The sequence below is a fragment of the Orycteropus afer genome, unplaced genomic scaffold (genome assembly GCF_000298275.1).
Source record: "Orycteropus afer afer isolate SDZICR_OR568_19922 unplaced genomic scaffold, OryAfe1.0 scaffold00014, whole genome shotgun sequence".
Classification (NCBI taxonomy): Eukaryota; Metazoa; Chordata; class Mammalia; order Tubulidentata; family Orycteropodidae; genus Orycteropus; species Orycteropus afer.
Genome location: NW_006921601.1, coordinates 16019202 through 16035044, shown reverse-complemented (window position 1 = coordinate 16035044; position 15843 = coordinate 16019202). Strand labels below are relative to the sequence as shown.

Here is a 15843-nt window from a genome sequence, read left to right as displayed (position 1 = left end):
TTCCTCATGATTTCCTTAGCTTACTGACCTTTGAACATTGGAATGCCCCAGGATTCCATTCTAGGACCTCTTTTCTCTATATCTTGCTTAACCCTGTGTCTTTAAATACCATGTATATGCTGATGACTCTGAAATTTATATCTTTAGCCTTGACCTCTTCCCTCAAATCCAAATTCAAATACTGAACTATTACTTGCCATCTTTATATGAATATCTAATTAACATCTCAAACTTAGGGTGTAAAAAACTGAATTTTTTTTTATATTACCCTTCATATCTGTTCATTAGCTAAAACCTTGGAGTCATCCAAGATCTTTCACATTCCATATTCAATATAATTCCTGTCCTCTCTGTCTTGAAAAATATGTTTAGAAGTGATCACTTAACTACTACTAAAGCTACAGCACTAGTCGGTTGCAGTGGTTCCTTACTCATCTTCTAACTTCTATCTTTGTCTTGCAGTCTGTTTTCCATATGGCAACCAAAATTACCTTTTAAAAAATTGGTCACTAAATGCAGTATACTATCTAGATTGTATCCTAGAAGAGAAAAAGGACTTTAATAGAAAAACTGGTGAAATCTGAATAATGTTTGTTTAGTTGATAGTAACGTACCAGTGTTAATGTTTACCACTCATCTGTCATTTTGTCGTAATGTGATGGTTTGTATGGTGCTGTGAGGCTGGAGGCCATGCCACCAGTATTTCGAATACCAGCAGAATCACTCATGGCAGACAGGTTTCAGTGGAGCTCCTAGACTAAGACAGACTGGGAAGGATGGGGCCATCCACTTCTGAAAAAATTGACCACTGAAAACCTCATGAATAACAGTAAAACACTATATGATATCTTACTGGAAAATTTATGTATAGCCCTGAAACATTGATGTAGTACTGGAAGATGAGCACCTCAGGTTGCAAGTCACTTAAAATATGACTGGGGAAGAGCTGCCTCTTCAAAGTAGAGTCGACCTTGATATGGATGGAATAAAGCTTTTGAGACCATCATTTGCTGATGGGGCATAACTGAAAATGGAAGGAAACAGTTGCAAACATCCATTAATACTCAGAACGTGGAATGTGCTAAGTATGAATCTAGGAAAATTGAAAGTTGTAAAAAATGAAAGGGAATGCATAAAGATGGATATCCTAGGCATTAGTAAGCTGAAATGGACTAGCGTTGGCCATTTTCAATCAGTCATATAGTCTACTATGTTGGGAATGACAAATTGAAGAGGAATGGTGTCACATTCATAGTCAAAAAGAATGTTTCAAGATCTGTCCTGAAGTACAATGCTGTTTATGATAGGATAATATCCATATGCCTTATAAGGAAGATCACCACCAAACCCAGTAGCCACTCCATGGAAGAAAGATAGGGCAGTCTACTTGCATAAAGATTTACCACCTCAGAAACCCAATAGGGGTCATTATGAGGCAGATTGACTTGATGGCAGTTAGTTTAGTTATAAGGAAGAACAGTTAATGGTACTTTTATTCAAATTTACACACCAACCACTAAAGCCACAGATGAAGAAATTGAAGATTTTTACCAACTTCTGCAGTCTGAAATTGACCAAACATGCAATCAAGATATATTGATTATTCACAAAAGGACAAATATTGTATTAGTCCACTGTTGTGAAAGTTAAGGAAAGGTTTATCTTTGGAAGGAAATTTTCTTTGTTGGTTACCAGGGGTGGGAGGGGAGGAAAACGGAACGCTGTTAGATAGATAGAGATAAGTATTGATTTGGGTGAAGAGAAGGGCAGTGTACCAAATTTGTGTGACCAGTATGACAGCATTGAGGATGAGAAAGACATAGAGAGGTACATGGGAGGTACAGACAACAAATATGAACCCTTTTGCACATATAGTACTGCATTGTCAATGAAGGCAAACATGGGTTTATGGATGGATAGATGGGTGGACAGGCTGTACGATTAGGTATGTCTATGAAATGAGGCTCCTCGGAAGGAAGGTTGGGCATTCCTACTTCCGTAGTGATGCTGCCTCGGAAACCCAAGGAGGGGTTGCTATGAGTCGGGGCCGACTCGATGGCAAATAACAACAACAACAACAAATGAAATGAGGAGTGTATCCGAGTACATATATAGGGTTGGCAGACAATGGTCCTACATGTTTATGTGAATGATCAGAATTCCCAGGTGTATAGTAGAGCTGACAAGGGGCAAGGTTGTGGTCACTGCTTGGTCACAGCCAGCTACCCAGAGAGACCGAGTAGGTGAACCTGTGGGCTTGGGACCATAGTCGCTGGGGACATCAAGCTCAATTGGCATAACATACTACACAAAACATTGTTCCACCTTCTACCTTGGCAAGTAGCGACTGGGATCTTCAAAGCTAGCAAGCTGCCATCTAGATGCAACTGTGGATCTCTCCTCATCCAGAACAAAGAAGAATGAAGACAACCCAAATTCATGGAAACAATTAGTCCTAGTGACTGGTAGACCATCTGATTTGCAGCCTATATGACTATGAGACCAGAAGAACTAGATGGTGCCCAGCTACCACTGTCTTCCACTTGAAAGGGGATTTATGTAGGAGATCCTTGATAGAGAGGGAGAACAGTGTGGAACAAAACTCAAAATCATTGGAGGGGAAAAAAAAGGGGGGGACCAGGTTTGCTGATCAGATAGAGCCGGATGGAACCACTGAGACTATGGCCCCTAGCTGTCCTTCGGGTCTGGAATTGAACCCACACCTGTGGTTTCCGGCCAAACAAAAGAAAGGCATGTAAGTTGAACATTTACCTCAAGTAGATACACTCCTTGGAGAGAATAATCATGGGAGAAAGAAGGGCTGCTTATGCACAGGGAGACAGCTCAGGGGACAGAAGACCATGGAGGGATGGACACTGGGAAGAGGTAACTGTGGAGAGGAGGTGGGAGGGGAGCTGTTGCATTGTGGTAAACTGTGGTCGATGTCATGAGACAAAGTGTATATAAACTGCTGTATGGAAAGTGAATTTGCTCTGTAAACCTTCACCCAAATCACAATAAAATTTAAAAAATAAAGATATATTGATTATTACTGGTGATTGGAATGCAAAAGTTGGAAACAAAGGGAAATCATTGGTAGTTGGAAAATATGAGCATGGTGATAGAAATGACGCTGGAGTTTGCATGATAGAATTTTGCCAGACTAATGATTACTCGGGAGCTCTGGTAGCATAGTGCCTAAGGCACTTGACTGCTAACCAGAAGGCTGGCAGTTCAAACTCACCAACCACTCCTTGGAAGGAAGATGGGGCAATCTACTTCTGTAGTGATACTGGCTCGGAAACCCAAGGAAGGGGTTGCTGTGACTTGAGTCCGACTCGATGGCATGTAACAACACCAATGATTTACTCATTACAAATACCTTTTTTCAACAACATAAACAACACACCTATACACATGGACCTTTCCATATGGTATACACAGGAATCAGATTGGCTATATCTGTGGAAGATAGGTGGTGGAGAAGCTCAGTGTCTTTGGTCACAAAAAGACCAGGAACTGACTGTGGAGCAGACCATCAGTTGCTCATATGCAAGTTGAAGTTGAAGCTGAAGAAAATTAAAAGTCCAAGAGAACCAAAGTATGACCTTGATTATATCCCACCTGAATTTAATGACCATCTGAAGAATAGATTTGACTTATTGAACACCAATGACTGAAAACCAGACAAGTTGTGGGATGACATCAAGGACATCATACATGAAGAAAGCAGTTGGTCAATAAAAAGACAAGAAAGGAAGAAAAGACCAAAATGGTTGTCAGAAGAGACTCAGAAACTTGCTCTTGAACAGAGAGTAACTAAAGCAAATGGAAGAAATGATGAGATAAAAGAACTGAGCAGAAGATGTCAAAGGGCAGCTCAAGAAGGCAAGTAAAGTATTACAATGAAATGTGCAAAGATCTAGAGTTGGAAAACCAAAAGGAAGAACATGGCCAACATTTCTCAAGCTGAAAGAACTGAAGAAAAAATTCAAGCCTCATATTATAATATTGAAGGATTCTATGAGCTGTCCCTAAGGCATTTAACTGCTAACCAGAAGGCTGGCAGGTGAAACCCACTAGCCACTCCTCAGAAGGAAGGTTGGGCAGTCTACTTCTATAGAGATATTGCCTCAGAAACCCAAGGAGGGGTTGCTATGAGTCAGAAATGACTCAGCGGCTGTGGTGGTGAAGTTTGTGTATCAAATTGGCTGGGCCTGGTTGAGTGGCTGGGCAGCTGGATGTAGTTATTCCCGATGGTGAGATGGTAATTAACTCCATGGTGGACTCTGTTGGAGCAGCTGCATAGCTGCTTTGGGTATGTGGTCTGCTTGCCATATATAAGCAGCAGCTTTGGGAATGGTCCCTAGCTATGGCACACTCGAACCCTGTATGTAGCCTGCCATGCTCTGCCGATCCTGGGACTTTAAATGGATTTAAATTAATGGCCTGCCATGTGGTTTGGTAACATTGGGACTGTGCCTTTTTAGTTGTCAGCCTTGGGTTTGCCAGCCTCAGTAACCAGCAGCTGTCTGAGTGAAGAAACGCCTCTAGCTCCAGTAGGCCACGAGCAGGAGGCAGAGCTGGACCCCAAGGTTGAGGGGCTTTCACCCAGCCCCTAGAGCCTGACATGTTGAACTTGGACTTAAAACCTCCAAACTAAGAGAATAAACTCCTGTTTGTTAAGGCCATCCCATTGGTGGTATATATTCTTGTCAGAGCAGCACTAGGTAACCAGAACAGTAACATTGGGAGTGTGCCATTTTATTTGTCGATCTTGGGCTTCTTTTTAGCCTCAGCAGCCAGCAGGTGCCTGAGTGAAGAGATGCCTCTAGACTTGTTTTTCACCAATTCAATGGACTTGAATGAATGGCCTGCCGTATTGTTTGGTAACTGTGGTGGTTATGTTTGTGTGTCAACTTGGCTGGGCCTGGTTGAGTGGCTGGGCAGCTGGTGTAGCTATTCCCCATGATGAGACTGGCAATCAACTCCATGGTGGGATCTACCACAAGCAGCTAAGTAGCTGCCTTTGGGATGTGGTTTGCTTCCTGTATATAAGGAGAAGCCCTGTGTCTCTAGCTTGTGGCACATTTGGACTCTGCATGTAGCTGTGTTGTTGTTCAGCATCCTGCCATGCTTTGCCAACCTTGGAACTTAAAATGGATATTTATGTCACTGAGGCTTATTACACAACACAAGGTATAGAGTCAGATAAATACTTAGTAAAAAATAAGAGCAGTGGAGGGAAAGACTGCATGTCACTGGTAAGGTGCATTGGTGAGGGTCCAGTTGGGAGATGGGAACTATACTACTTACTTGAGACGAGAGATTGAAAGAATAGCTAATAGTAAAAGGGTGAAGGAAGACTCTGCGGCAGGAGTTGTAAACTCTGGCTCCCGGGCCAAATCTAGCCCGATGCCTGTGTTTGTAAATAAAATTTCATTGGAGCACAGCCATGCTTATTCACTTACTATTGTTCATGTCTGTTTTTGAGCCTTAACAGCACAGTTGTTGCAACAGAGACTCTGGTCCACAAAGCTTAAAATTTTTACTATCTTGCCATCTGCAGAAAACATTTAGCAGCCATCCTCTAAGGGCTGGATACATAGCATGTGCAGAGAAGCATCTCTCACCTCTAGGCTGATGAAAGGTGGGTGGTGAAGGAAGTAAGGACTTATGAGAGGGTTTTTCCCAACCCCAGACTGAAATTCAGCCACTCTGAAGAGGGCGTGATTATCACAGGAACAAACATGATGAAGAAATTTGCCAATGAGCTATAGCCACAGCTTTTCACGAGGAGAGCATGACCCCATGATACTGCTGGGAACTGATCTCTGAGGACCACTAGACTTCCACACTGAATAATAAATGGGGGATTGAAACGCAGATGAGAAATGTCTTCTTGGTGCTGTTGTTTTAGAGTATGTCCCTCCAGTGACCTCTGTTGACAAAACCTAATGTGCCAGGTGGCAAAGGAGAAATGTAGGGTCTAGCTCTTTACCACAAAGCAGAGCAAAGAAGTGTGGATTTGGAACTGATATATAATAAACTGTTAACTAGCATGTAAGGAATGATGGAGAATAGTATAGGAGAACGGCATGAGCCTCAAAACTAGAAGCATTTTTGCATGAAGGTGGAGGAGTAAAAGTAAACAGAATTATAAATCAAGTACAGGAAATTGAGGAGATAGAAAGCAGACTTTCAGACCCTGAGAGAACTGCAGAGTAATTGGGTGTTTGAGAAAATAAGGTGGTTTTATTTAAGCGCAAAGGTTGAAGGAAACATTCCGTTTATAGTAGCTAAGTCTCAGTGGCGGAAAATTTTAAATTTTTAAGGGAGGTGCATGTAGTACTGAATTTCAACCCATTCTAACAGTGCTTGGCCTATTAAGTTAGGCATAAATGTTTAAATAGCTATATAAGAATGTTTCTTCAGTATGTTAAGTGAAATGTCAGGCACAAAATGACAGGTATTTATGATTCTATTTATATGCAATATCTAGAATAGGCAAATGCATAGATGGTAGTTTATTGGTGGATACCAAGAGCTGGGATAGGGAGGAAAAGGGAGTTACTGATTTAGGGGTACTAAGTTTCTGTTTAGTAGGATGAAAATGTTTGGAAATAAATAGTGGTGAGTTTGCACAACATGTGAATGCAGTTCATGTCATTGAATTGTACACTTAAAATTGTTACAGTGGCCTATTTTATGCCATATATATTTTCCCACAATAAAATAAAATTTAAAACAAAAAAGAATGTTGATTACTGAGATATGTACTTTAAAAGGATAATAACCAATTGTTTCAAAATGTACTTGAATGATACAGAGGAATTTTTCTCAAGGAAATTTTTTGACCAGATAAAACTTAGGAAGTGGTTGTATAGATAGAAATGATGCTTAAAAGTTGACTCACTTTTAGTTACAATTGCCTGATACTATTAATATGTGACCAGCCTCTGAAAACCTATACCAACTTTTTGCGTTGGGGAGAAAAGGGCTGACGTTTTTAATTTGGAATTATTCCCAAATGAGAATAAAAAAGGTAACTCCTCTTTTTGTTATGATTTAGTAATTTGTTAGTGATTTGCTGCTTTTATTTCTAATTTTAATGTGAAATTAATGGCATTAGCATATGAAAGTTATGTCAGGCAATGTGAAAATTAACCAGGCCTTGCTTTTTCCTACTTAAAAGTAAACTATATAATTCAAAAGCTGTCTTCTTTCTTTCTTTTTTTTTTTAACTATTGCAGTGAATTGCTTGATGTGGCCCTTTTAGCCATTGTCCTCCATTTTGTGATGTATTGTAAATCGTATTACCCATGCCTATTTGAGGTGGTGTGGTAGTTTTCATATGGATATTTATGTTCTCAGGCACATCTAAAATGTCTAGTTTCTGAATTAATCTCTGAAGTTGGTACTTTAAATTCCACATGCTAATTTTTATGTTACTTTTTATTTTTCAAGAACCAGCACCGAGCAGTAGATCAAGTAATTAAAGCTGTAAGAAAAATCTGTAGTGCTTTAGATGGTGTAGAGACTCTTGCCATTACAGAATCAGTAAAGAAGCTGAGGAGGGCAGTTAATCTTCCAAGGAGTAAAAGTGCTGATGTGAGTATTTTTAAATAAGTAGCATTTTATTATATATAAATAAATATGTACTTAAGTTAGTATCTGCCCTTCAGAGATTTTTCCCTTCTGCCGGACAAAATTTTATCATTTTAACTTAGGCTTTTACTTTTTAGTTGAATCGGTCAGTTGTTTGGTGAGATAGGAATTGCTAAGAGGAGATGAGCTTCCTGGAAGATCTTGGTGATATTTGACATTGATTGAGTGGATGCCCAACTGGGAACATTTTATATGTAGAGAAATAACTCTGGTATAAATGAGTTGATTGGTTGTCTTAAGGTGGGTACTGAGCTTAAGAGAGAGGGTAATAGCTACTACTTCTCCATTCTGGTCCGTGAGGGAAGTTCTACTTTGGATCATAATACATCCCTGTTGAAAAAACTCAAATTTCAGTAATAAGTGACTAATTGGCCTCAAGCAACCAGGTTAGGAGCAGTCTTTTGATATGGTACTGTTGCTTTTAATAAATTAATTCTCTCCTTGTATTTCTGTGGGGATTTAATTAATTCTGTTCGTAGAGCTATTTATAGCTTTCGTTGCAAGGTGAATCTTACAAGCCATGATAAATTTAAAGGAAGGAAAGGTTATGTTGATGTTGTTCCCCTCAATAGATTGTCTAGGAGATGATATCTCAGTCCATTCATTCTCACAGCAACCCAATCCATATGGTATATAAAGATCTAGGTCAACTTCTTCCTTCTTCCTGATTATATGCTTATTTTTAGAAATTAAGAAATAACATATATGAAACCACATAGAGGCTTCTACTCATTTTACTCATTTGGTGGATTAAAGGAGCAGAGAGCAGATGGGAGGGAACTCAATTTATATAATTCGTAAGAGCTTTTTGCGTCACCAAGTGGTAGTTAATAGAGTTCTAGCTTCCTTTCTTTTAATGTTATTATACTAACAATAGAGCAACTAATGAAAAATAAAATACTGTATTAATGTATTTATCACCTTTTGAGTTTTAAATTATATGAATTACTTTATTGGTTTAATGAAGCAGATTTTGTTGTATTTCCATTATGCTTTACAGTAATTTTTACTTTATGATTTTATTGATACTGAAACTCACATGTTCCTTTGATTTGAGGTTTTCACATTCTTTATTGTTTTATTATTTTTGTAGTCATTTTTGGAAGATTTCCCTTGGGAATGGTTTCGTTGATGTAGAATTTAATTAAGTTATTGAATTTAAAGATAACATATTGTAGTATCATGGGCAGTTTTCTGACTATTTATGTACATGCAGGTGACTTCATTGTCTGGAGGAGGAGACTCTAGCAAGAGTTCAACTAGAGGTATGTCTTTAAGTTCTTTAAATTTTGCTGTACATTGTTGCCTTTTCAGAATATATATTAATATATTCTTTAAACCTAGGCTCACTGAATCCTGAAAATCTTGTTCAAGTAAGCATGGACCAATTAACTGCAGCAGTTTATGATCTTCTCAGACTACATGCAAAATCTGATAGGAGTCCTATAGAATATGCCCAAAGTAGTAGGAACATTAAGGAAGCATGGACCACAAAACAACAACTCCAATTTACTATTTTTGCTGCACATGGAATTTCAAGTAACTGGGTATCAAAGTAAGTACTTACTTAAAAGAAAGTATACACAGCTTTACCTAGGAGCTATTCTAATCTTGTAAATTGTTAGTAACCATTGTTATCTTGGTATTTAGATGGACGAAGCAATAATTACTGTATAATTTTGTGGTTTTCATAAAGATTACAGAGATGTTTAAAGCTATTCCAGTAAAAACGTCACTACATGCAGGAAAAGGCAGGAAAATACATGTTGAAACTTGTAAGAGCAAATGTTAACTAATAAATTAGTTAATTTAAGACTATAATCCATCCTGTTTTTTTCCTTTAGTACCAGAGTAAATTGAAACACTTCAGTAGGACTAGATTTCAGGACTTTTTAAAATCTCTTTTTGTGGTTTATAATTTTTGGCTGCTAGGCATTAAAGTTTGTAAAAACATTATTTCTTCTGTTAAATATTGATTAAATATAGGCTTTTCTTTTTTATTCTTTTTGTCAGTGCCATAAAGACTGTTTGCTAATTTCAACTTATTTGTGATTGACTAATATAAACTATAAAAAGTCTGAAATGAGTGTTTATGAAATAGTTTCATAATAGCTTAATTTGGGCTTTACTTAAAAAAATAAATAAGTAAAAATAAGAGTAATATGACTTGAAAGTGGTATATTAATTCATTTAGTGTAAATATTACTAAGCACCAACTATGGGCAGTGTTCTTAGTATTCAGGATATAGCAGTAGACAAGGCAGGAAAAAACAAAACAAAACTTGCCTTCAGGGAACTTCCATTTATATAAGCGCTACTCTCTACATCCTCGCCCCAAAACACACGTAGATACTTGACTGCTAACCGGAAGGCTGGCGGTTCAAACCCACCAGCCACTCCTCGGAAGGAAGGTTGGGCATTCTACTTCCGTAGTGATACTGCCTCGGAAACCCAAGGAGGGGTCGCTATGAGTCGGGGCCGACTCGATGGCAAATAACAACAACAAAAAGAAGGACAGATACCCACTAGAAGACAATATAAAAAAGTATGGTGATAACTAGGATAATTAGCATGGAAATAAAATTAATAAAAGCCAAAGTAAATGGGGGCAAATGGAGTGAAATTGAGAAAATAAACCAAATAGGTAAGGGAGTTTTGTGAACCAGTGAGATAGAGTTGAAATATATTTAGAATTAAAATTAGTAGATTACTAATTGAACAAAGGAGTTAAAATGTAAGCCTAGCAGTATTTAAGAATACAAGTTAGGTTTTTTTGTTATTATTTTACTTATTTTGTGGCCAATATATATGTAACAAAACATTTGCCATTTCAGCAGTCTTCATATGTACAGTTTAGTGACATTCATTATGTTCATCTTGTTGTTTGACCATCACCCTTATATAAGAAACTCATTTATCCCTCAAGCATTGAGTCCTTCTTTCCCCCTCTCTCCCACCTGCTGCTGGGAACCACTAATAATCTTGGTCTTTGTGTGCTTGCCTATCCTTGATATTTTATGTAAGTGAAATCATAACGATATTTGTCCTTTTGTGACTGACTTATTTCACTCAGCATAATATTTTCAGGGTTTCTTCATATTGTAGCATATACCAGGACTTCATTTTTCTTTATGGCTGAATAGTATGTATGTACCACATTTTATTTATCTGTTATCTGTTGGTGGAGATTATGGCTGTTTTCACCTTTGGACCGTTATGAATAGTGCTGCAATGAACATTGATATAAATGCCGTTTTATTGAATCTAAGATCCTGCCTTAGAAGATTGTCTGATCCTAACCCACTCTTTGATGCTATGTGTTGAGATAATATAACAGCATCTGTCCACATGGATGAAAGCCTCCCAGTAGACTGGAAGGACTGGCTCAATGCAAGTCTATTCAGATAATATCCTTAGCTGACTTTGTTTCAGTGGTTTAGCAAAGGAAAATAGCTAGTGAAGGTAATACTTGTACTTTCTTCCTAAAATTTACCTAGAAGTAAAAAGATATATTATTCAGTGTTACTCAGTTAATATCTGAAGATAGTAATTATAATGCAGTACAGAACTGAAGTTAATTAATTGTCCAGTTGTTTTCATTATGATACCCCTTTGCTACACCTCTTCTTTGTTTTCATTACAATGGTTAAACTTCAGATCAATTTCCAGAAATTCAAATGAATGGTGATAAGATTATTTCAGGTAACAGTCATTAGGGGGAAGAACTGCTAATGATACATATTTGTATTTGTATTAAAAAAACAATGATATGTATTTGTATTAAAAAAACAAATTCACTGCCATCAAGTCGATTCTGACTCATAGTGGAAACCCATTGCGTTTCCAAGACTGTAAATCTTTATGGAAGCAGGCTGCCTTCCGCAGAGCAGCTGGTGGGTTTGAACCACCAACCTTTTGGTTAGCAGCCAAATCACTTAACCACTATAGCACCTGAGATCTTATGTATTTGTATAGTTGGCTAATTTGTATTATCAAAGTAAAATAAAATTAAACTCTTTCTTTTCTCAGTTATGAAAAATACTACTTGATATGTTCCCTGTCTCATAATGGAAAGGATCTTTTTAAACCTATTCAGTCAAAGAAGGTTGGCACTTATAAGAATTTCTTCTATCTGATTAAATGGGATGAACTGTAAGTGAAATTTCTGGCTTTTTATTCTTTCAATATGCCCTGTGGCTTACTTTTTTCATGGACACATTCTAGATTTCACTTTTATTACAATTTCCGTTAAACTTCATTCAATTCTTACAGTCTTCTTTAGTTCTCTTTGAGATACGATTCTCTAAAATAGACTGACATTTTCATTCAGGAAAATCTGAAGTATCCTTTTGAATCTATATGTAGTTAAATTGCAGAAATGAGTCATTAATTCTTCCTAGACTTTAACTTAAAGATAAAAAATTTACATAGAGTTCCAGGAAGATGGGGTTCTATAGCCTTGTTTACTTTCCTGTTTATTCTGTAACACCGTATATATGACGCATGACTCTTGATTAACATTAAAAAAAGTTCTACTTTTAAATCTACTACAAGGTGATATTTTTAACAGTTAATTTTTTTTAAAATTTTTGTTGTGATTTGGGTGAAAATTTACAGAGCAAATTCATTTTCCATACAACAGTTCATACATATTTTGTTTCATGACACTGACTGCAATTCCCCACAATGTAACAGTTCTCTTTCCACTTCTTCCCTATAGTTACCTCTTCCCTGTGTCCTTCCCTCCCATGTACCTGTGCAAACACTGCCCTTCTGTTCTCCCACAATTGATTACTCCAAGGAGTGTATCTACCTCATGTAAATGTTCACCCCATATGCCTGTCTTTTGTTTGGCTGGAAGCCAGGACTGGGTTCAGTTCCAGACCTGAAGGGTAACTAGGGGCCATAGTCTCAGGGGTCTCATCAGGCTCTACTAGACCAGCAGCAAACCTAGCCTTTTTTTTTATGATTTTAAGTTTTGTTCCACATTGTTCTCCTACTTTATCCAGGATCTTCTGTACCAACCCACTCCGAGTAGCTGACAGTGATAGCCGGGCACCATATAATTCTTCTAGTCTCATGGTCATAGAGGCTGAGGATCGCATGCTCTGCTAGTCCCTTGGACTAATTGTTCCCATGTGTCTTTGGTTTTCTTCATTCTTCTTTGCTCTGGACTAGGAAAGACCCATCATTGCATCTAGATAGCCACTTGCAAGCTTTTAAGACCCCAGTTGCTACTCGCCAAAGTAGGACGTAGAACAATGTTTTTGTGTAGTATGTTATGCCAATTGAGCTTGATGTCCCCTGGGACTATGGTCCCAAGCCCATAGGTCCAACTACTTGCTCCCTCAGGGTAGCTGGCTGTGGCCAAGAAGCCACCACAACCTTGTCCCTTGTCAGCTGTACTATACACCTGGACATTCTTATACCACATACAGACACGCTTGTAGAGACATCATCTGCCAACCCTATACATGGTCATGGGCACACTGCCCCCTTCTTAGACATACCTGATCGTCTAACCACCATCTGTCTACCTACAGATCAGTGTTTGCCATCACTGACAACTCAGTAGTGTACATGCAAAAGGATTCATCTTTGTTGTCTGTACCTCTATGTTTATATATGTCTTCCATATATAAACCTTTCCTTGACTTTTTACAATAATGAACTAATACAATATTTGTCCTTCTGTGATTGACTTACTTCACTCAGCATAATGTCTTCCAAGTTCCTCCATGTTATGCAGTGTTTTGCAGATTCTACATTATTCTTTAGTGTTACATAATATGCCATTGTATTTACCATATTAACTGTTAATATTTTTTTAATGTTGTTTTTAAACTATGGGAATTCTTTCAATATTTAAGCAAATAGGAACTTGCAGAATTTTTACCTTTTTGTTCCACATTTATGAAATGTTTATTTTTTTATTATTTTTAAATTACAGAAGTAATGCATGTCTGTGAAGACACCCATTGCCATCAAGTCAATTTTGACTCATGATGACCCTGTAGGATGGAGTAGAGCTGTCCTATAGGGTTTCCAAGTGTATAAATCTTTAGAGAAGCAGACTGCCACATCTTTCTCCCACAGAGTGGCTTGTAGTTTTGAACTGCCGACCTTTCAGTTAGCAGCCAAGCACTTAACCATTGTGCCACTAGGGCTCCTTTCAATCAAATAATACAAAAATGCATAAAGAGAGAAAAATGTCACCTTGTTTTCAACACTTAACATCCTGTGGCCTCCTCAGAGTGACTACTGGTGACCTTATGTGTCCTTCCAGGCTTAAAAAATTAAATACAGTGGTAAACATATGTATCTGTTTATACATATGTGCACACATACATCCCAAACAAAAATACTCATAATCCTTCATCTGATTTTTCCTAAAGGAAATAAAGATAATTACTGTTATTTTGCCTGGATGGTAACACTGCAATTCTTGAATAAAAGGCACTTAAAATTTTTAAAGGAGCAAATGTTATATTTAAAAATTTTATACTATGAATGAAATTTGTTTTAAAATTTTTGACAGGCTTTCTAAAAGGTACTCAGGATTAAAGGCAATTTGATAAGTCAAATAAAGTTCCTAAAATTTTTAATGTCATTAAAGTGTTAACTTTATATTCACCCTAATTTGTTCTTTCTATTAATACATTTTCCCCCCTGTAGAATCCTTTTTCCCATCCAGATATCACAGTTGCCATTAGAATCACTTCTTCACCTCACTCTTTTTGGAATTTTAAATCAGAACAGTGGAAGTTCCCCTGATTGTAATAAGCAAAGAAAAGGGCCAGAAGCTTTGGGCAAAGTTTCCTTACCTCTTTTTGACTTTAAACGGTAAGTGTTCTTGAGCTCTGATGATGAATTACTGTAAACACATCTACAACATCAGAATTGGCTAGAGAACGAGATATGGGACAGTGACATACATGAGCTGAGGAGCTGCGTCAGTTTTTCCTTTGTGATAAAAGGTCAGTTCAGAGACACAGATCAGAGAAAATCAAAGTTATTTGTATAAAATATCAAAAGACTATTTGTCACTCATTGTTCCAGGAGAAAAGTGGCAATCAGTTCACCCTTTGGCTGTCATTTATGTAACCAAACCCAACCCATTGCCATCAGGTTGATTCTAACTTGTAGCAACCCTATAGGACAGAGTTGATCTTCTCCCATAGGGTTTCCAAGACTGTCAGTCCTTATGGACGCAGATGACTACATCTTTCTTCTGCAGAACCGTTCATGGATTTGAACCTCTGACCTTTTAGTTGGCAGCTGAACACTTTTAACAACTGCGGCATTAGAGCTCCTCTCATTTGTGTAAAGCATTATATTTTTGTAACACCTTGATATTAATAAACCAACTCAATTTCCCCTATTTTCAACTGTTCCTCACCCTTGAGTTTCAGCCTACGTCTGCACATTATTTCCTTCTTTTACCTCTTTGCCTGACTGATTCAGCCCTAACTGATTTGAGCCCCTAGCCTTTAATCTTCAGTGGTCCCACATGTGTCCAGAAACTTTCTAAAGAATTAATTCCCTTATCCTAGGGATGAATGAGTTTCTTTTGAGCTTTTGGATAGTGTGATTTGTCTGATTTTTCAGCTGAATTCTAATTATGTTCTAAGTAATAATACATTCCTAAGATGAGTAAGAGTCTTCCTTAGAAAAAAAAAAAAAAGGTAGAGTGACTTTGGGATCTGTTTCATATGGGACAAAGTAACATTTTAGAGGTTGATAAAGTACATTAGCTTATTAAAGCCTCTCTAAAGTTCTGCAGTCAGGAAGCCTATTTACCTGTGTTTAATAGCAATATTGCTGTGATAGCACACAATGATACTTATTGCATGCTTGGTAGTATTCTGAATGCTTTACACATATTAACTCTTATACTCACAACAACACTATGAGTAGATGGTGGCGGTATCCCATTTTTCACAGGAAGAAATCAAAGTCCAGAGACGTAAAGTGATTTGCACCAGAGCACTTAGCTGATAACTAGTAGAACTGGGATTTAAACCCAGGTAGTAGTCTGGCTCCAGAGTCTGTGTTCTTAACTATTTTTCTATATTGCTTCTCATACTCAAATGTAGTTCTTACTTCAGCACTTTTTTTTTCTTTAATCTAGATATAGCTCTTAAAACACTGTGTTCCATGGGACAGTTTGTGAAA

General features: G+C 37.6%; 1 protein-coding gene across 1 annotated transcript in view; it reads left to right on the top strand.

The window, feature by feature from the left end:
- The window catches only part of PIK3C2A (phosphatidylinositol-4-phosphate 3-kinase catalytic subunit type 2 alpha), a 107593-nt gene that overhangs the window by 53854 nt on the left and 37896 nt on the right, over positions 1 to 15843 (top strand). The window contains exons 8-12 of the mRNA XM_007955490.2: positions 7468 to 7611; positions 8885 to 8933; positions 9013 to 9223; positions 11698 to 11820; positions 14344 to 14511. Of these exons, the coding sequence (XP_007953681.1) occupies positions 7468 to 7611; positions 8885 to 8933; positions 9013 to 9223; positions 11698 to 11820; positions 14344 to 14511 (695 nt within the window). The remainder of the gene's footprint in view (positions 1 to 7467; positions 7612 to 8884; positions 8934 to 9012; positions 9224 to 11697; positions 11821 to 14343; positions 14512 to 15843) is intronic.